The 22827-nt window shown below is 46.3% G+C and overlaps 1 protein-coding gene across 1 annotated transcript in view; it reads left to right on the top strand.

Annotated features, from left to right (window-relative positions):
* PTPDC1 (protein tyrosine phosphatase domain containing 1) overlaps positions 1 to 22827 on the top strand; it is a 47889-nt gene that overhangs the window by 20036 nt on the left and 5026 nt on the right. Inside the window, exons 7-9 of the mRNA XM_066594904.1 lie at positions 1944 to 3178; positions 4805 to 4990; positions 19441 to 19551. Coding sequence (XP_066451001.1) covers positions 1944 to 3178; positions 4805 to 4990; positions 19441 to 19551 — 1532 coding nt within the window. The remainder of the gene's footprint in view (positions 1 to 1943; positions 3179 to 4804; positions 4991 to 19440; positions 19552 to 22827) is intronic.

Raw genomic sequence — 22827 nt, 5'->3', positions numbered from 1 at the left:
GGTTGTTGTGAACTTCTAAATCTGCTTGGTTAGTTGATTATTCAGAGTGTAACTTTGTATTTGGAGCAGATATCTAAAATAAAAAAAGCCTACAGGTGTCAGTCTGTTTCTCTCTGTTTGTCTGTCTCTCTGTCTTAGCATTGTACCTTTGAACCCGCCTGACAGCTTCCTCAATGTATTAAACTCACATTTGATGATTTTACGGCATCGGTGAGCATGTAACTAGTCTAATGACACCAAAATCATCCACCAAATGCCAGGCAAAGGGTTTAAAAGTGTGATGCAAGAAAAAGGCTGTAGGCTTTTTTATGTTCGATATAGTGGATTTTGGAGCTGCACGGAATGTTCCGCCTGTAAATTGTTGCAGAAATCCATGGCTATTCTGCCACGGCTCCATGTGTGGATTTAGCTCTATGAATGGGCAAAATACTGAGCTACTACTTTTGCTGGAGTCTGGCCGTAATTGTGCTGACCCACAGAATTAAATGAACAGGTCATTTATACTTCTCAGTGAACGCCATTAAAACAGAAACAACTAAAAACCAATGCCAGAATTACAGCTTTTAGTTAGACTTGACTCCAAAAAAGTAGAATAAAATGTCATGTCATGTTTTCACAAAAATGCTATTAATGAACTTCTCATCCCGCAGAAAAACAAGCCATGATATAACTCCATGGATGGAGAATACAATGATGCAAAAACAAATTTAGCATTGCATTTCAATGTAGAAATCCACAGCAGAGAGTCAGATGTAGATTCTATAGTGGGTTTTTCAGATGAAGAATTCGCCATGTGAACCAGGCCTTAGCATTGTGTACCTTAAGGGTTTATCTGGGACTTTACTCCTTGGGATAGTTGATCAATAGTTGATTGGTGGGGGTCCGATCATTTGTTCACTGGGCTCACTGTCATTGCAGAACAGAGCTGGAAGCAGAAAGCTCTGTCTGTAGCGCAGCAACCCAGGTTGGTATTGCAGGCTCCACTCCTACTGAATTCATTGGAAGCTGCACCTGCATTACCACACCTGCCCACTGCGCTACGGATCTGTGTACTTCCTGCTCGGTCTGCAATAACAACTGTCCCGATATCAGCTGATCAGTGGGGATCCCGAGGGGCGGATCCCCGCTGATCAACTATTGATAATCTATCTTGAGGATAAGTCATAATTAGTAAATTTCTAGAATGCTATTATTACTCACCTCAGAGTTGGATTGGCACTTTGCCGGCAGCTGGATAGAGGAATAGAAAAGTGTCAGAAGTCACCTTATGTCATTTTGTGTTTCAGCCTGCATTGCTAATTTAGGCAAAGAACGTATTTAAGTGAACACTCCCATTTTCGGACATATAGATGACCTGTAGAACAACCAGCTATTGCATGGTGCTCACTAGGAGCTGACACAAATATAATGCTATATCTGCTCCAAATAAAAACAACTTCTTAGTATTGAAAACAAGCTATGCATTTTAACACTGGAGTGAGGTGGTCTTATTTTTGCAGCTTCATGCTTGAAGAAGACCCCCCTCCAGAGTTGAAACATAATGCCCGTTTTCACACATAAAAAGTTGATTTTATTTGGAGCTGGTTTGGCACCATATATGAGTCAGGGACCAGTGCCCACTAGCTGGTTGCTCTACGTACTATCTATTGAGCTTACATGGTTTTGAGTCACAGAATAGGCCCAACCAGTGGACCATCTAAGGTCGTAATATTCTCAATTGAGTTGCCAAGCTTGACCCTGAAGCGATTTCATAAGGGCTGTGCTCATCTTTGGCACAACCGCACCAGATGAGAGCATTCACTTTGGCACCTCTTGTCTTTCTTGGTTGTCTGAAAGTGCTACACCAGATAGCGCCTCTGTTGCTCTCCTTTTTACCCTTTCCTGAGATTGTCAGACATATATCATTGTATAAATCTAAATATCCTCTTCTATATTTTTTTTAGGTGTCTTAATCGCATGTTATCTAATATATGCCACCAGGATGACTGCAGATCAAGCAATCCTTTTCGTACGTGCAAAGAGGCACGATGCAATTCAAACCCGGGTCCAGCTCGTATGTGTCAGAGAGTTCACCCAGTTTCTAATCCCACTGCATAACGTCTTCTCCTGCTGCGACCCCAAAGCCCATGCAGTCACTTTATCCCAGTACTTAATACGACAGCAGCACTTACTTCACGGATATGAAGCGCGACATCTGAAATATGTGCCAAAAATTATTCACTTAGTATGTAAGTTATTGATAAACTTGGTTGAAAACAGGTTGGTGGTAGAAGAGCAGATACTAGATGTTCCAGATCTCTCTGCCGAAATAGAGAAGACAATGTCTCAGCTCTCCACGGAGCAACTTGATAAAGTATTAGGTAGTGATATGGGGACAGATACTTTGACCCATTCAGTCACCACTGCAGCTTGTTTCGGGGGTCAGGACGGAGTTTTGTCCAGTGAACAGGAGTTTGACCCATTATGGAAAAGGAGAAATGTAGAATGTCTCCAGCCTTTGTCTCATCTAAAGAAACGCTTAAGTTACAGTGACTCCGACCTAAACAAGGCCGAAGTTCTTTTAGAACAAGGTGAGACTTCTTGGACAGAACCATCACAGATGACTTTCTTAAGCAAGTTACATGAATACTCAAGAGTAAAGCAGTGTTTTGTTTCTGGAAACAGTGAGGACGCTTGTTCTACACTCATGCCAAATTTGAAGAAAGAAGCTTGTGTACCCACTGCGTTCTCCTTCTGGAGTCAAAGTAAAGGTGGTAGCATAGATGTTCCTCGAGACAACTCTCCGCTGTTCTACAGACGGAAATTACCAAGGGAAATGCAGAGAAGCCGTACTTTTTCCTTAGGATATTCCACACCGTTCAGTGGCCAAATGTCATTAACGGACTCTGAATTCTCAGCGCCAAGCATGACTCCTCAGGACACTCCAGATTGTAGTTGGGTTACCGGAAGCAGCAAAGTTCTGGATGACGAGAGCGCCTCTGAAGATCAGGAAGGTGAAGTCACATCTTCAAAAGTGTCATTTTATCTTGGGTGTAGTGAGACACCAGATGTCATCCCACAGATTGTCTTACAGTCTGAATTAAATCTGGAGGCCAGGAGACTGCTGGCTGCCACGGCTCTTGCAAATCTGGATTGTGATGATGCAGAACTAATAGCCGAAAAAGTCATCACGTGGCAGGTAGGCATTTGTTCTTGGTGGGGTGGATTTTTATAAGTTTTTTCCACTATCTAGTTACATAAGATAATACATATGTTCTATTGTTACAGCACCCAGAATACACTACATTTAATCCATTAATGACCTGTAATGCATTTTTTATTGCGTCCGCTAAGGGGCTGTATTCTACACCACCATGTTTTTATAGCACTTTATAAAGTTTTTAAGTCGGACTCTCTTAAAGTACCTTAAAGGGGTTTTCCAAACAAAAACTTTTGATGAACTATTCTCGGAACTCTTGAAACTCTGTCCACGAAAAAATCAAAAAGTTACAGTTGCTGAAATGCATTGTGTCAAAAATGAAAAAAAAATTGAACGGGTCATTAAAGGGGGTGTTATAAGGGCATATGAACATATTACAGTGCGGTCCTCTGATCGTTACATCCTTATGAAACATAAAACAGCAAACCTCTCTGTAAGGCCGGCTGCACACAAACGGATTTTTGCTGCGGAATCCGCCGTGGGCGTCCGCATGGAGGATCCACAGTAAATGCTGTTCCAAGCATACTAAATAAAATCGCTTCTTCCTTCACGCCCCCGGGAACGAATTGCGATTTCCGTGGCTGAAAAGTCATAGCATGCTCTATTTTTGTGTGGACGCCATGCAGACGACTTCCAATAAAGTCAATGAAAGCCATATGATCTGCTGTCCATGTGATTTTATTTCATTTTTATTTTTTTAACATTAAATAAATATTTAATAATTTTTTAACTTTTTTAAACTTTTTTTTATTTTTGTCCCTTTATTTGACTTCCACAAAGACCCATCAGGACCCCCTGATCAAATTCCAGGGGTCCGATGGTGACAGCCCTTTACATGCTGCAGTCGCATAGACCGCAGCATTTAAAGGGTTAACACAGCAGAGATCGGAGGTTTTCTCTGATCTTTGCTGCAAGAGCTGGTGCCTGGCTGTCCTCTGACAACCAAGCACCAGCTCTCCCTGCCACAGAGACCATCGGCTTGCTTCTCACAAGCCGATGGTCTCTATGGCAACCTGTAAACAAAACAGGACTTTGAATTTAGAAGCGGGAGATCGCCAACAGATCTGCAATATCTTCCAGCTTCTGTTTTTCAAAGTCCTGCACTGTTCTGTGTGGGTCTGTGCAGGCAAAGCACAATGCCACAGCTTGTGGCATTGTGCTCTGCAGCTCCCATAGTGAAACATAGCCCGGAAATCTTCCGGGCTATATCGCTATGGGCAGTGGAGCTTGTCCCGGAAAATTTCTGGGCGTGCCACTCAAAGGATTAAAAGGCTCTTTAGCCTAATGAGGTCCAGATGTGTTCCTTTTTTTCACTGAATTGCGCAACTAATTGAGCATTTGCGCCCCTGGGCGTGCATATTTGCACACCTCCCATACATTTCTATAGGGACCTCGGTGCGAAAATCCACAGGATTAGCTGGGACAGGTTGTGCATTTATGGTCCCGAAAGGCCTGGTCATTAGATCAACACTTTCATAGTTGTTGGTATCTGATAGGAATATGTCATCGATAAATGTGACACATATATCATGTTTTGTTAAATCCTGTTTTTGTTGTTTTTTGGCAATAACTGAATATGATCTCCATTCACTTCCATTCCATCAGAAAGAGCTGAATTCTAGAGAAACGGCCTGGGACCGGATCTGTGCCGAAAGAAACCCCTTTGTCCTCAGCAATTTAATGTGGTCATGGATTGAGCAGCTGAAAGAACCAATGATCACGAAGGCCGGCATTCACTTACTGGCAAGCTATTGCAGTGACCCAGACAGCGCCCTCTACCTGCTAGAGAAGGTAAATGTCGTTAGACTCATATGGACATGTGGCATGAGTATCTATGACCACGCTGCGGTAGGGTTTGGCTGTGAATGATCAAACGCCAGCTTTGGTTGGCTAGCGCTCGATCCAATCACAGCACTCGCTTTGCTGGGGGCGGGGATATTCAATGCCCCATTACCAGAAAGAAGATGATATCTCAGCGCGGAGCACACGGCAGCTTGCTGCAGCACCAAGGACTGTCGTAAGGCATCGGGACGCCACAGACCAGGTGAGTATTGATGTTTTTTTTTTTCATATACTTTAGCTAGGGCTTATTTTTAGTGGACTGCTTATATTTCAAGCCTCCCTTGAAAACCAGGGTAGGGATTACTTTCGGGTTAGGTCTTACTGTTGGGGAAAACAGTAGCTATTTAATTTTATTTAAGTCATTCCGTACCCCAGGGTAAGTTATTTTTTTTTTTAACAAATAGTTTTTATTGGGTTATTACATGGGTAAACAGTACATGAGAATACATGTGCACAATGTGTAACATATTGTATATTCATGAGAAAAATAGGGTACACATGCTTTGTCCAGCAATTAAAACTTTGTCCGTGTGAATCGGACTATTTCCCACAATTTTCATTTATAGTCCGATGCGTGGGTTAAGAATTAAGTTTAAAGATAATTAGCAGAAAGATGAAACTAAGGAAAAAATCCTTGAAAACTGAAATGCAGTCATTTGATCACTACAACATCTATATCTGAGTTTCGTTATGTGTGATTACTTTCTCAGCAAGGGGGAGGGGAGGTTATGTTAGAATAATATTGTGTCCAGGGGTTCCATGTGCGATGGAAATTAGGCATAGTTTCGTTGGATAGAGCATAGATTTTTTCATATGAGCAGTGGTCTGCCATAATATCATGTACCTCCATTATTGTGGGGGGGAGATTAGACCTCCATTTCCTGGTTAGGGCTAGTTTGGCTACCATAAGCATGTGGCAAGTCCATTTCCGCACCGTTGGAGGGATCTCGTCACATCTCAGTAGCAGTAATGCCAATTCTGGTCTTTGGGGGAGTGCGCTATGTGTGACCTTACGTATGGTGTGGAAGACCGCCTTCCAGAATTTATGGATGAGTTGACATTCCCAAAGTATGTGGATTAACGTGCCTTCCTGTCCGCAACCTCTCCAGCAGAGTTTGTCTGTGTTGGGGAAGCATTTGGCTAATTTAGCAGGTGTGTAATACCATCTGGTTAACACTTTGTAATGTGTCTGGAGAAGGTTTGCGGACAGCGTGGACTTATTTGCCCAGTTAAAGGAAAGAATCCACTGTTTATGGGGAAATGTGCTTTTTAAGTCGCGTTCCCAATTTAGGAGATGAACTTTTTTTTGTGTACCCATATCCCCGGTCAGGATATTATAACAATATCTCGTATGTGAAACATCCTTTGGTCCTTTATTGAAAAGGAAGGCAATCAATCCCTTGGGGAGGGAACAATTCTCCAAGTGGGACATGTTTAAATATGACCTTATTTGGCAATATAGGTGAAAGTCATCTGAGGAAACACCGAAGGACATTCTCAAGGTCTGAAAGGGAGCAATCTTCTCTCCCGCGAACAAGTCACGCACTCGTTTGATTCCAAGTCTAAGCCACCTCGTGATCGATATATCTGGAATATAATAAGTTAGTATTTCCAGGGGGAGGTCAATTGAGCCCACATCGGGACTCGGTTTCAGTCTCTGGGTGTAGAGATTCCAGGCCTGCAGGGTTGCCAGCATAGGGGGGGAAAGCCTCTGTACGTCCAGGTTGGCCATGGGAAGTGGGTATATTCCACTGATTGCAGTCGCTTTCAGCAAGGATCTTAGGCTTCTGTTATTATTTAGGTTTTTCTCTATATAAGCCCATGTTGTGGTTACAGAGTTAGATAGCCAAGGATTAGATAAGTCTAGGTTTATGGCTTGGCAATATGACCACAGGTCAGGAACCCCCAAACCACCTTGTCTTCGGTTGAGATAGATTATAGAAGATGCGACCCTTGGTCTCTTATTGTTCCATATAAATCGTAGTAGTTGTTTTTGAAGTTCGTTAATTTTATTATACGGTATTGGGAGAGCTATATTGCGGAAGATATATAAAATTCTTGGGAGAATCAGCATTTTAAATAGTGTGACTCTGCCAAACCAAGAATATTCAATTTTACCTAACTCTTCTAGTTCTTTTTGTATTGAGGTGTAGAGTGGATCCAAGTTTGCAGATATCATTTCTGCTGTCGGAAAACATAAATTTATACCTAAGTAGGGGATTGATGAGTGCCATTGAAATTTGAATTCCATTTTAATGGCTTCCTTCAGGGAAGGAGGGATGTTGATACCTAGAATTTGGGATTTATTAATGTTTAGCTTGTAAAAGGAAACCCTACTAAAAGATGAAATGATGTTATATATCTCTCTTAGGGAGTCTAGTGGGTTAGTGAGTGTCAGGAGCACATCATCGGCGTATAGTCCGATTTTGTGCTGTCTACCACCCATCGAGAAGCCTCTGACATGCGGTGAGCTTCTAATTAGTTCTGCCATAGGCTCCATTATTATTACAAACAGCAGAGGGGAAAGGGGGCAGCCCTGCCTTGTTCCATTGGTTATCTGGAATGGGTTGGACAGCGCGCCATCTACCAAAACCCTGGCCGATGGAGCTGTGTACAGGGCTTTGATTGCTCTTAAGAAGCCTCCCCTTATTCCGAATTTTTTCAGAACCTCAAATGCGAAGTCCCAATGAATTCTGTCAAACGCCTTCTCCGCGTCCAAAGAAAGGAGGAGAGAAGGCACTCGATTTGTCCCCATGCCCGACATTAGGTTTACCATTCGTCTTGTGCCATCAGAGACTCGTCTACCTTTAGTAAATCCAACCTGATCATTATGGATTATGGCCGGGAGTATCTGAGTTAATCTCATGGCTAGAATTTTGGAGTACAATTTCGTATCGGTATTAAGGAGCGATATCGGTCTGTAGCTCGTTGTAGATTCCGTTGGCTTTCCCGGCTTGGGAATGGTAATAATGGTGGCCTGTAGCATTTCCGGGGGCATGGTTCCTTTTAACATTGCTTCATTGAATGTGTTTGTAAGATAAGGGGTTAGAATGTGGGCGTATATTTTATAATATTCGTTAGCAAACCCGTCAGGTCCCGGTGACTTGAAATTTTTTAGGAGTTTAATTGCCCTTTCAACTTCTTCGGTGGAGATAGGGTTATCCAAGTTATGGATTGTGGTGTCAATTCTAGGTAGATCTATTTTTTGTAGGAAATCCTTAATTATTGTTGAATTTGGTTGAGGGGTTGCTGGGTCTAGTTTCAAGTTATAGAGGTTAGCATAAAAGGAGCTAAACTCGTTTGCAATGTCCTGTGGGTGGGTGAGTTTTATGCTTGGGGTTTTTGTTTTGAGTAGAAAAGGGGTTTTTGCTTTGATATGTTTAGGTCTGGCCAGGTTTGACATTAGTTTAGAGGGTTTATTGTAAAAGGAGTAATAATTTGCTTTTAGGTATTTAGTATTTTTGTTGAATTCCTCTAATAGAACTGATCTGAGCGTTCTTCTTGTCTTTGCTAGCTCTAATAGATCAGGGCCGGAGGGGGAGTTCTGTAGGTTTAATTCAAATTTTTGAATCTGCATTAGAAGCTCGTCAATTTGTTTTTGTTTGTTCTTTTTATATTGCGCATTTAATTTGATCATGGTGCCCCTGATCACTGCCTTGTGGGCATTCCATAAGGTAAAAGGGTTTATTTCAGGGCTGTTATTTAGACTGAAGTATTCCTTTAGGGATTCGGCTATTATTTTTTTGTTTTTGGGAGATTTAATTAAGGAAATATTATTTCGCCATATTCTTGTTGTTCCTTTGGGGGGTCCTAGATCAAGCTTTAAAGATATTGGGGCATGATCTGACCAAGTTGCTACATGAATTTCAGATGATTTAACTGCGGGTAGGGTCCATCTGTCTACTATAAATAGGTCGATGCGCGAGAAGGATTTGTGCCTCGGGGAAAAAAAGGTGAATTCCCTAGAAGTGGAGTTAAGACACCTAAAAGAGTCATAGAGTGCCTCCTTACATAGCCATGGGAACAGATTGGGAGATGTTCTTTGTTTGTTTGTGGAGTCCATTTCTCTGTCTGGGGTTATGTTAAAATCTCCACAGACTACTAATTTCCCCTTTTGCATCTTTTTTACTTTTTTAATAACTTTGTTTAGAAAGGAGATCTGGGCTTTATTCGGAGCATATATGTTGGCTATTGTAATGGGACACTCGTTTAGGGTACCTACAAGGATGAGGTATCGTCCCTTAGGATCAGCGAGTTGTTCTTCAAGCACAAAATTAACATTAGTTCCAAATGCAGTCAAGACCCCTGCTCGCTTCTTGGAGGCGCAAGACATAAATATTTGTGGGAATCTCTTGTTGGAGAATTTTGGGCAGGCCATGGAGGAAAAGTGTGTCTCCTGCAGGCAGACAATGTCTGCTTTTGTTTGTTTAGCGTCTCTCCATACTGAGGCCCTTTTAAAGGGTGAGTTTAACCCCCTCGCATTCTGAGAAATGACTTTAAGTGTCATGGCTAGTTAAGTGAGATGCATTGATGTTTTGTTCGTGAAGTGTGACTGCATAAATAATAACATTAAAACAGTTAAACATACGTAATGAGATGAACATAGCAGGATCGCCTCGAGTTGAAGCTGTGGCGGGACGATTCTGTTGCCTGCAAAAATAAGATAGAAAAACAAAACATATACAGAAGATGTATAGAAAGGCAGGATTTGATACCTGCATGTTATCAAAGGGGGGAGGGAAAAGTTCGCCTGACGTTTGTCAGCCTTCCTTAAAAATAGAATTAAGGAAATATTTCCAGAAGAGCCGGAGAGTAGAGAACGGTCTCCCGATGATGGAGCTGTCAATTACTTTCACGGATGGGTAGGATGGGTAGGATGGGTCCCATTTTTGGATGCTTTCTTGGTCTTTGCCGCTGGGGTCAGGTGCGCTTTTTCTGCAGTGTTTATTCCCCATGTCTTTAGAAGTTTCCCTCCTTTTTTAAGGTTGGTAATGATATGCAGGGAGCCATCTTTGTGGATTAGTAGCTTTGTCGGGAATCCCCATTTGTACAGAATTTTGTTAGCACGGAGAGCTGTGGTAATGGGTGTCAGATTACGTCTTGCTTGCATTGTTGTTTTAGACAGGTCTATGAATAGCTGGATGCCAGAAAATGGGTTAGGTAAATTATTGGTTTTCTGTGAAGACTGTATCATGGCCTCTTTAATGTGAAAAAAGTGAATTCTGGCAATTACGTCTCTTGGAGTATCTGCATGAATAAAGCTTGGTTTGGGCAGTCTGTGTGCCCTATCTATGAGACGTTCTTGCTCTGAGGAGTTTGGGAGGATTGTTTGAATCAATTGAGAAAGAAAGTCTTTCAGATTAGATTGAGTGACAGTTTCTGGGATTCCTCGGAATTTGACGTTGTTACGTCTATTTCTGTCTTCTAATGTGGCGAGTTTATTTTTTATGGCGACTACTTCTTCTTCTAAGGCGTAGTGCGAGTCGATTAAGTTATTGTGGGAGGAGGTCAGTTCCGCCATTTTACTTTCGATGTGATCTGTTCGGTCGCCTAGTTCTTGAATTGTGGGATTTACTGAGGAGGACAGCTTGTGCAGGTCTTTTTGCATAGAGTCTCTCAGTGCTACCACTAGATTTTTAATGAATAGCTCTGAAGCTGGTTGGTTTGTAGAAGGTAGACTTAGAATAGGGTCTGCAGTTAGATCTATCATATTGTCTGGGGGAGAGGGAGAAGACACTCTCTGCCTCTGCTTCTCCAGGCTAGCAGTGGGGGAAGGGCTTGCCTCTGATTGAGAGCTGTGGCTGGGAGCCATTTTACATGTTGCACTTTTCACAGGGGTCTTAATGGAGAATGCACTCACCCCTTCTTGCAGTGCAGGAGATCGCTGCTGCTCTCTGGATGTTTCCATAAAGTCTTCTGCAATGCCTGCTGTGGGAGAAACCTCTCTGCTGTGTGGAGAATCAGCTGCTGTCTCCTTATCTGCAGGAGAGCAGGAGGGAGGGGGGGAGCTGCGGGGCACAGCAGTCTCTCCTCTATCAGCACTTCGGGCTGTAAAGAAACTTGATACTCTCTGTGGAGGAGCTTTGGAGATCTTTCTTTTAGCTGTCACTGTACTCCCACCGGCAAGTGGAGCAGCGGATTGTGTTTTTCCTCTTCTGGAATGCATTGTAGTAGCTTTTAGAAGGCTTAGACGAGCAGAGGTTACAGGGATGTGTCCAGCTCGGTCGGCAGTCAGGCCACGCCCCCGTAAGTTATTTTTTTTAAACATTGGAAAATCCCTTTAAAAAACCAATGCTGATCATGTCATTTGGACACAATCAAGAAAGGTTTTTAGTCATTGGAAAGAAAAAAAAAGTTTCATACGTTGACAGCAAGCATAAGTTATGAAATTGGTGAGGAATTGAAATAAACTGCATACTGTCGGCTCGATTATTGCAACTCGCTGCTGATCAACCTCCCCTGTGCCAGACTCTCCTCCCTCCAATCCATCCTGAATGCGGCAGCCAGGTTCGTCTTCTTGTCCAGATGCTACTCGGACTCCTCTGCCCTGTGTCAGTCACTGCACTGGCTGCCCTTTAAATATAGAATTTAATTCAAACTCACCACCCTCATCCACAAAGCCCTCCACAGCACCACGCCACCCTACCTTGCCTCCCTCATCTCAATCCACCACCCAGCCTGCGCCCTCCGCTCCACTAAAGAAATCAGATTAAGTGTCCCTTTAATTAGAACCTCTCATTCCCACCTCCAAGACTTCTCCAGAACATCACCTGTGGAACGTGCTATCAAAACCTGTCCGGGCAATCCCTGTCTCACACAACTTCAGGCATGCCCTAAAACGCACCTCTTCAGGGAGGCATACCATATTCCCTAAACCAACCCCCGCTGTACTCTGCCTGATAACATGCTCCCTGTCCTACTGATTGCAGTTCCTGCCAGCCGTAATCAACTGACAGCTGCAGTTATACAGATTCCGCCACTGTGGCCTGACCATTGTCTGTGTGTATAGCATCCCTCACTCTCCCTCTCGCTATACCGCGCACATTTCCAGCCCCTTTACCTTCTGTATCACCCCATTACCTGTAGTATGTAAGCTCGTTGGAGCAGGACCCTCAACCCTACTGTCTTCATCAACTGATTACTATGTAATCGTGGAAAAGTCATGTCTTGTGCTGCCCACATCTTGTGAGGAACCCGGCAGCCCCATCTACTGATGTCACCTTCTGACAAAGACATTGTATTGCATCCATGAGGCTACACTCACGCGGGCAAGCGCGGAATTGGTCCGAGAAACTCGGCCCAATGTCATGCCTGCCAACGTGCGTTTTACCAGCAAATGCGAGGCGTTTTTTATTTAAAAACAACTTGCATCACTTCGGTGAAATAGCGATCCTCAGGCCTGTGTTTCAGGTGTGCATCATAGGATCACAAGTGTTTCCCACTGATGTTAATGGGAAACATCACATCGCACTGGCATGCACATCACATGGCATATGGGCGAGGTGTTCCAAGGGAACATTAAAATATAGGATATGCAGGGATTTTGATCCTTGCAGCATCACGGTGAAGGAAAAAAATCGCTCACGTGAGTAAGTCCATTTAAAAGAATGCAGTTCATATTCTCGCTCGTGTGCATGTAGCCTAATTCTTATATTTCTCTTTTTCACGCTTCTCCTAGCGTATTGCGCACGCCCCCATTTACTTCTATTGCGACTTTTGATGCGCAAATGCACAGGAAAATAGGGCATGCTGCGGTTTATTTTTGTGTGACCGATATGCGCAGAAAAATCAATGGGTTCCATTCTTTGTGTATTGCGCGCACAAATGCGCCCGTGTGAAGGGGGCCTAAGTCAACTTTCATGTGAGTGTGGTGCCGGTCTACTTTTCCGTGTCCCACTGGGTATTTTTGTGGTAAGACCAGTGGTCAGACCTGACAGCTGATGCCCTTGACTTCCGAGGCTGTAGTAAAGGAAACAGTCGTTGGTGGCTTGTAGACTGATGTATGACTGTGTCGGCCCAAGCTAACCAGCGGCAATCAACAAAGTATGTTGATCAGCGCCCACTTAGTTCCCATAAAGATGGCGGTATATTTTCCCATTCACACGGGGAGATGTACGGACCATCAGCGAACATTGTTATGCTTGCTAAAAAGCAATAATCAGCTGACAAATGTCCTTTTTCCACAGATCGGGTGAACATTTGTACCCAATAAGCGGGCCGTGTAAAAAGAAGGATGCTGAATAGAGATGAGCGAGCACCAAAATGCTCGGGTGCTCGTTACTCGGGACGAAATTATCGCGATACTCGAGGGTTCGTTTCGAATAACGAACCCCATTGAAGTCAATGGGCGACTCGAGCATTTTTGTATATCGCCGATGCTCGCTAAGGTTTCCATTTGTTAAAATCTGGGCAATTCAAGAAAGTGATGGGAACGACACAGCAACGGATAGGGCAGGCGAGGGGCTACATGTTGGGCTGCATCTCAAGTTCCGAGGTCCCACTATTAAGCCACAATAGCGGCAAGAGTGCCCCCCCCTCCCAACAACTTTTACTTCTGAAAAGCCCTCACTAGCAATGCATACCTTAGCTAAGCACCACACTACCTCCAACCATGCACAATCACTGCCTGCATGACATTCCGCTGCCACTTCTCCTGGGTTACATGCTGCCACACCCCCCCCCCCCCCCCCCGCGCACGACGCAGTGTCCACAGCGCACACCAAAGTGTCCCTGCGCAGCCTTCAGCTGCCCTCATGCCACACCACCCTCATGTCTATTTGTAAGTGCGTCTGCCATGAGGAGGAACCGCAGGCACACACTGCAGAGGGCTGGCACGGCTAGGCAGCGACCCTCTTTAAAAGGGGCGGGGCGATAGCCCACAATGCTGTACAGAAGCAATGAGAAATATAATCCTGTGCCACCGCCATCAGGATCTGCACACGTGGGCATAGCATAGCAATGGGGAACCTATGTGCCACACACTATTCATTCTGTCAAGGTGTCTGCATGCCCCAGTCAGACCGCGGTTTTTTATAAATAGTCACAGGCAGGTACAATTCCGTGTGCACCCACAGCATGGGTGGCTCCCTGGAACCCACCGGCGGTACATGAATATATCCCATTGCATTGCCCATCACAGCTGAGGTAATGTCATTTTTAATGCAGGTGGGCTTCGGCCCACACTGCATGCCCCAGTCAGACTGAGGTTCTTTAGAAGTGGACACATGCAGTTACAACTCCGTGTGGACCGACAGCATGGGTGGGTGCCAGGAAGCCACCGGCGGTACATAAATATATCCCATTGCAGTGCCCATCACAGCTGAGGTAACGTCCGATTAAATGCAGGTGGGCTTCGGCCCACACTGCATGCCCCAGTCAGACTGGGGTTCTTTAGAAGTAGACACATGCAGTTACAACTCCCTGTGGACCCACAGCATGGGTGGCTCCCTGGAACCCACCGGCGGTACATAAATATATCCCACTGCAGTGCCCAGCCCAGCTGATGTACCGTCAGCTTTAATGCAGGTGGGCAAAAAATTAATTGGATTACACTGTAGGCGAGGGCCCCAAAAAATTGGTGTACCAACAGTACTAATGTACGTCAGAAAAATTGCCCATGCCCAACCAAGAGGGCAGGTGAAACCCATTAATCGCTTTGGTTAATGTGGCTTAATTTGTAACTAGGCCTGGAGGCAGCCCAGTTAAAATAAAAATTGGTTCAGGTGCAAGTTTCAACGCTTTAATGAGCATTGAAACGTATAAAAATTGTTTACAAAAATTATATGACTGAGCCTTGTGGGCCTAAGAAAAATTGCCCGTTCGGCGTGATTACGTCAGGTTTCAGGAGGAGGAGGATGAATATTATACACAGATTGATGAAGCTCAAAGGTCCACGTTTTTGATGGTGATAGAGAACAATGCTTCCATCCGCGGGTGCAGCCTACGTATTGTTTAGGTATCGCTGCTGTCCGCTGGTGGAGAAGAGAAGCCTGGGGAAATCCAGGCTTTGTTCATCTTGATGAGTGTAAGCCTGTCGGCACTGTCGGTTGACAGGCGGGTACGCTTATCTGTGATGATTCCCCCAGCCGCACTAAACACCCTCTCTGACAAGACGCTAGCCACAGGACAAGCAAGCACCTCCAGGGCATACAGCGCGAGTTCAGGCCACGTGTCCAGCTTCGACACCCAGTAGTTGTAGGGGGCAGAGGCGTCACGGAGGACGGTCGTTCGATCGGCTACGTACTCCCTCACCATCCTTTTACAGTGCTCCCGCCGACTCAGCCTTGACTGGGGAGCGGTGACACAGTCTTGCTGGGGAGCCAGAAAGCTGTCAAAGGCCTTAGAGAGTGTTCCCCTTCCTGTGCTGTACATGCTGCCTGATCTCTGCGCCTCCCCTGCTACCTGGCCCTCAGAACTGCGCCTTCGGCCACTAGCGCTGTCGGATGGGAATTTTACCATCAGTTTGTCCGCCAGGGTCCTGTGGTATAGCATCACTCTCGAACCCCTTTCCTCTTCGGGTATGAGAGTGGAAAGGTTCTCCTTATACCGTGGGTCGAGCAGTGTGTACACCCAGTAATCCGTAGTGGCCAGAATGCGTGTAACGCGAGGGTCACGAGAAAGGCATCCTAACATGAAGTCAGCCATGTGTGCCAGGGTACCTGTACGCAACACATGGCTGTCCGCACTAGGAAGATCACTTTCAGGATCCTCCTCCTCCTCCTCAGGCCATACACGCTGAAAGGATGACAGGCAAGCAGCATGGGTACCCTCAGCATTGGGCCAAGCTGTCTCTTCCTCATCCTCCTCATGCTCCTCCTCCTCAACACGCTGACATATAGACAGGAGGGTGCTCTGACTATCCAGCGACATACTGTCTTCCCCCGCCTCTGTTTCCGAGCGCAAAGCGTCTGTCTTTATGCTTTGCAGGTAACTTCTCAAGAGGCATAGCAGAGGAATGGTGACGCTAATGATTGCAGCATCGCCGCTCACCATCTGGGTAGACTCCTCAAAGTTTCCAAGGACCTGGCAGATGTCTGCCAACCAGGCCCACTCTTCTGTAAAGAATTGAGGAGGCTGACTCCCACTGCGCCGCCCATGTTGGAGTTGGTATTCCACTATAGCTCTACGCTGCTCATAGAGCCTGGCCAACATGTGGAGCGTAGAGTTCCACCGTGTGGGCACATCGCACAGCAGTCGGTGCACTGGCAGATGAAACCGATGTTGCAGGGTGCGCAGGGTGGCAGCGTCCGTGTGGGACTTGCGGAAATGTGCGCAGAGCCGGCGCACCTTTCCGAGCAGGTCTGACAAGCGTGGGTAGCTTTTCAGAAAGCGCTGAACCACCAAATTAAAGACGTGGGCCAGGCATGGCATGTGCGTGAGGCTGCCGAGCTGCAGAGCCACCACCAGGTTACGGCCGTTGTCACACACGACCATGCCCAGTTGGAGGCTCAGCGGCGCAAGCCAGCGGTCGGTATGCTCTGTCAGACCCTGCAGCAGTTCGTGGGCCGTGTGCCTCTTCTCTCCTAAGCTGAGTAGTTTCAGCACGGCCTGCTGACGCTTGCCCACCGCTGTGCTGCCACGCCGCACGACACCGACTGCTGGCGACGTGCTGCTGACACATCTTGATTGTGAGACAGAGGTTGCGTAGGAGGAGGAGGAGGGTGGTTTAGTGGAGGAAGCATACACCGCCGCAGATACCACCACCGAGCTGGGGCCCGCAATTCTGGGGGTGGGTAGGATGTGAGCGGTCCCAGGCTCTGACTCTGTCCCAGCCTCCACTAAATTCACCCAATGTGCCGTCAGGGAGATATAGTGGCCCTGCCCGCCTGTGCTTGTCCACGTGTCCGTTGTTAAGTGGACCTTGCCAGTAACCGCGTTGGTGAGGGCGCGTACAATGTTGCGGGAGACGTGGTTGTGCAGGGCTGGGACGGCACATCGTGAAAAGTAGTGGTGACTGGGAACTGAGTAGCGCGGGGCCGCCACCGCCATCATACCTTTGAAAGCCTCCGTTTCCACAACCCTATACGGCAGCATCTCAAGGCTGATAAATTTGGCTATGTGCACGTTTAACGCTTGAGCGTGCGGGTGCGTGGCGGCGTACTTGCGCTTGCGCTCCAACACTTGCGCTAGCGACGGCTGGACGGTGCGCTGAGAGACATTGCTGGATGGGGCCGAGCACAGCGGAGGTGAGGGTGTGGGTGCAGGCCAGGAGATGGTAGTGCCTGTGTCCTGAGAGGGGGGTTGGATCTCAGTGGCAGGTTGGGGCACAGGGGGAGAGGCAGCGGTGCAAACCGGAGGCGGTGAACGGCCTTCGTCCCACCTTGTGGGGTGCTTGGCCATCATATGTCTGCGCATGCTGGTGGTGGTGGCTCCCCGGCTGATCTTGGCGCGACAAAGGTTGCACACCACTGTTCGTCGGTCGTCTGCACTCTCAGTGAAAAACTGCCAGACCTTTGAGCACCTCGGCCTCTGCAAGGTGGCATGGCGCGAGGGGGCACTTTGGGAAACAGTTGGTGGATTATTCGGTCTGGCCCTGCCTCTACCCCTGGCCACCGCACTGTCTCTTCCAACCTGCCCTGCTGCTGCACTTGCCTCCCCCTCTGAAGACCTGTCCTCAGTAGGCGTAGCAAACCAGGTGGGGTCAGTCACCTCATCGTCCTGCTGCTCTTCCTCCGAATCCTCTGTGTGCTCCTCCCTCGGACTTACTCCAATTACTACTACCTGAGTGATAGACAACTGTGTCTCATCGTCATCGTCCTCCTCACCCACTGAAAGCTCTTGAGACAGTTGCCGGAAGTCCCCAGCCTCATCCACCGGACCCCGGGAACTTTCCAAAGGTTGGGCATCGGTCACGACAAACTCCTCCGGTGGGAGAGGAACCATTGCTGGCCATTCTGGGCAGGGGCCCGGGAACAGTTCCTGGGAGTCTGCCTGCTCCTCAGAATGTGTCATTGTAATGGAGTGAGGAGGCTGGGAGGAAGGAGGAGCAGCAGCCAGAGGATTCAGAGTTGCAGCAGTGGACGGCGCAGAACTCTGGGTGGTCGATAGATTGCTGGATGCACTTTCTGCCATCCACGACAGGACCTGCTCACACTGCTCATTTTCTAATAAAGGTCTACCGCGTGGACCCATTAATTGTGAGATGAATGTGGGGACGCCAGAAACGTGCCTCTCTCCTAATCCCGCAGCAGTCGGCTGCGATACACCTGGATCAGGAGCTCGGCCTGTGCCCACACCCTGACTTGGGCCTCCGCGTCCTCGTCCACGTCCTCTAGGCCTACCCCTACCCCTCAGCATGCTGTATTACCAGTAGTGCAGAAACAGAACGCAGTAATTAAATGTGCTGCTTATTGGCCTGTGGTTGGAGGCGGCTGACTTCCCTTACGGAACGCACAGCAGAGCCAGGAAAGAATTTTGCGCACGCCATTAGTGAGACGTAGGTGCGTATGACTGAGCTAGTGGAATTCACAGCGCAGAAGCAGTCAAGTGGCCAAAGGCCAGTAGTAGGCCTTAAGTATTTTGCTTCTATTTTTTTAAAATGCTGAGCTGATACAGCAGACAGATACTGTAGGCAGCGTATAATATTATGTATACTGGTTCCCTCTGGCGGGATGACGGCGATCATGTAACAGAGACAGCAGATCCAGGAAACAATTTTGCGCAAGCCTGCTGTAACGCTTAGCTGCGTATTAATTACGACTACTACCCCCAGCAGATAGATACTGTAGGCAGCGTATAATATTATGTATACTGTTTCCCTCTGGCGGGATGACGGCGATCAATTTTTTGGAAAAAGCCCACTGCCTATATAGCCTGAATATCTCTTTCCCTGCCTCACCAGTACTGGCCCTATACTCTGTACAATGACTGCAGACTGCGGACGCAATGCTCTGCACGGCCGATATACAAAAAAAAAAAATTGTGCAACACTGCTAAAAGCAGCCTCAACAGTACTGCACACGGTCAGATGTGGCCTTAAGAAGGACCGTTGGGGTTCTTGAAGCCTAAAATAACTCCTAACGCTCTCCCTATAGCAGCTCCGGCACCAGCAGCACTTTCCCTGATCTCTGTCAGAATGCATCTGTGGCGAGCCGCGGGAGGGGCCGATTTATATACTCGGGTGACACCTGATCTTGCCAGCCACTCACTGCAGGGGGGTGGTATAGGGCTGGAACATCACAGGAGGAAGTTGTAATGCCTTCCCTGTCTTTCTATTGGCCAGAAAAGCGCGCTAACGTCTCAGAGATGAAAGTGAAAGTAACTCGAACATCGCTAACGAGCATCTCGAACACGCTAATACTCGAACGAGTATCAAGCTCGGACGAGTACGTTCGCTCATCTCTAATGCTGAACTTGTTATTGTGACCATACTGAATTACCGAGTATTTCTTGACTTCTAGGGGCAGCATCAGACCATCATGTGCATTTTGCAGTGTGTGAATAACCTGCGTCCGCTCCCCGTTGACGTGGAGGATGCCATACTGATCCGAATGATCGCAGCTTTGACTATGGTAGGTAATGTACAGCGTGGGTGTCAGTATCCTAAGCAGGAAAGTCCTCGGGTATGAAGGAGGTATAGATAGCTACCATTGTTGGCTAGTTTACATGAGATATCCGGCTCCTTGCAACTGAATATTTTTCAGTTTTTTTTTTACTCAATAACAGGCAAATTAAGCTACAATATTCGACAAAGACTGTATCATAATATCTAATGCACATAGACTGGTGACAAATAAATTGCCTGGATTGTTGTAATCCAGTGATGAAAACTATATAGGCTTCGTAGGAGTTCCATAAGCAAGTCGCTGTTAGGATAGGGCTTGATGGCAGCAAGTGATTCACAGGCTTTCTTTCGCAGTGTAAACATTGAAGCTGCAGGTGAGTCACGAACCGCAGACCTCACTGTGGAGCTCTAGCATAAAGATGTACTGATAATTTCTAGTATTCTGTACATTATTTTGTGCCTCATGGTCACATCTCTAATTGCAGTCAGTAAGGGTGCTTCAACACAGGACAATCTGTCAGGCGCAGATGCCCAACAGGCCATCGCAGTGATGATCGTTCCTGTGCTTTTACACAGTGAATACAGGAGGAACGTCCGGGGATCGTTCTGACCCGCCTCCATTCACAGTAAACAGGCAGTCGTCCATAAATGAACAACTGCCTGTTTACATGGCTGATCCGTCATTCAGTTTTTATGCCTGCAGAAATTGAGCAACAAAGAAATTTATCACCGCTCAGTTATGAATGCAGTTACTGTAGATTGAATGATAATTGTTCAGATTCTCGCTGATCGCAGGAATCTGAATGATTTCTCGACCCATGTATAAGGGTGCCACATGACAACATTCAGAGGGTCCATTTAAAAGGATTTTCTGGCTTTGTAAAAAAAAAAAAAAAAAATACAGCAGCCATGTGTGTAAACCAAACAGCAGAACTAGTACTCGCTTCTTGTTTTCTCCGGTGATCGGACACGGCAGCTCCCCCACCTGTCTGCACGACGTTTTGCACTGCTGGTGACTGCTGCTATTAGTCAGTGGCTGCATTTGTCTTGTGCCTGACTCCTGGCATCATGCCTCTCATCACTGGTGGTGGTGACGCCAGTAATGCTGGGACATGAACGCTGCTGACAATGATCGGCTGTTGCAGCCACATGCTAGACCAGAGGCAGTGCTGGAGCTGCAGTGCTCGATCGTCAAGGGAAAATGATTTGAGTATTAGTACTTTTTTTTCTTTTACACACATGGCTGCTGTTTTTAAAAGCTGCAGACGAGTTCTAATTCCTGTCCAGATGACTCGGGTACAAACAGCGCCTTTACTGCAGTACTTGACAAAGTGCCAAATGTGTAAAATGTGATTAAAAAAATTGGGGGGGGGGGGGGGGAAGCAGCTGCGACCTAAGATAATGATAGGATTACTGTATTTTGCCCAACTTCTCTCCTTATTATAACCATATATATCAAGAAATATATGCGTTTCGAAGCTAGTGAGTCTCTTCCTCAGTATTTGCTGGGACGTGTGGGGAGCACAGTTCCAGTGGCATGTTCTAAAGTGAGAAGTTCGGCACATTTTGCATCACACTTTGCACTTCCCGCTCACACGTCCACCTTGAAAGTTGTACAGAGAACCTCCTCCCAGTATAGACCTAAGTTACACGCGGTCACTGAAGATATAGTTCACACACTCATTCTTCCTCTGGTACTGCAGTGCAGTTGCTGTCTGTGGCTCACCTGCAGAACCAGACACAGCAAGATGGACAATAGCAGTGTTATGTGCTGCAGTGATGGGGTGCTAAGGAAAGGCCAGCGTAGTTAAAACGTAGAAAACCCTTTTTAAACGTATTGGCACTTTCTCTTATAGTGAGCCTCTCTCAACAGGACAAAATCTTGGGAACTTTTCAGAATTTGGATGATTTGGCTGGTTTACACGGAGTGATGATCGCTCAAAGACCACTCAAATGACAGTTTGAGTGACAGCTTTGAGCGATCATTATGCATAAAAATTAAGTGGTATTTAAGTAGCTACTCAGCTACTTAAATACCAATTAGGTATGCAAATGAAGCCTTTACTGAATGCAGCTAATAGCCGGAGGCTATTATCTGTGCTCAGATCCTTTGTTCTCCATGAGGAAACAATGCTATGAGCACTCACCTGTGGAGAACTGCTGATAAAAGTGAGGGCCGATTTTTATGTTGGTTTGAATTTAACGATCAGCCAGCAGTGCCCGAAAAGTGGATGATGGGCGCATATTTACATGCACCGATTATCGCTAAAACGGTCACCAATTAGCGATTTTTTCTTAGCGATAATCGTCTGGTGTAAATGGGCCTTAACCCCTTGAGTGGCAGGTTTCCTACCACCCTGTCGTGCCCACCAGGGCAGGTTTTTTAAAATGGTCTAATCATTGAATTTCAACTAGTTTTGCAGTTGCGTCTCAAGAGCCATAACTTTTTCATTTTTCCATTGACATGGCCATATAAGTGCTTGTTTTTTGCGGGACAAGTTGTGATTTTTTAAACAGGGGGGAGGAAAAAAAGAAATGGGGAAAAAAGAAAAAAAGGGGCCATGTCATTAAGGGGTTAAATAATGTATTAACTTCCTTCTCTGGGTCATTACGACGCACACGGATACCACATGTGTGATTGTATTTTTGATTTTTTACAAAGTAAAGGGAGACAAGTGTTTTTTAAATTTTTTTAATAATTTTTTTACTTTTTTTTTTTTAATTTTTGAAAATTTTTTTTTTGTCCCTTTAGGGGACTTCCACAGGGACCGATCAGGACCCCTGATCACATTCCGGGGGTCCGATGGTGACAGCCCTTTACATGCTGCAGTGACAACCCTTTACATGCTGCAGTCACATAGACTGCAGCATGTAAAGGGTTAACACAGCAGAGATCGGAGGTTTTCTCTGATCTCTGCTGTAAGCTAGTACCTAGCTGTCCTCTGACAGCTAAGAACCAGCTCTCCCTGCCACAGAGACCATCGGCTTGCTTCTGACAAGCCGATGGTCTCTATGGCAACTTGTAAACAAAGCAGGACATTGCCGACATGTCGGCAATATCTTCTGCTGGTTTTTCAAAGCCCTTGCACTGCTCTGTGTGGGTCTGTGCAGGCAGAGCACAATGTCACAGCTTGTGGCATTGTGCTCTGCAGCTCCCATAGTGATACATAGCCCGGAAATCTTCCGGGCTATGTTGCTATGAGCAGTGGAGCTCGTCCCGGAAAATTTCCGGGCGAGCCACTCAAGGGGTTAATGGAACCATTCACTGTCAGTAGTTAAACTG

This window comes from Eleutherodactylus coqui, chromosome 3 (genome assembly GCF_035609145.1).
Source record: "Eleutherodactylus coqui strain aEleCoq1 chromosome 3, aEleCoq1.hap1, whole genome shotgun sequence".
NCBI classification, from domain to species: domain Eukaryota; kingdom Metazoa; phylum Chordata; class Amphibia; order Anura; family Eleutherodactylidae; genus Eleutherodactylus; species Eleutherodactylus coqui.
This window is presented reverse-complemented; position numbering and strand designations above follow the sequence as displayed.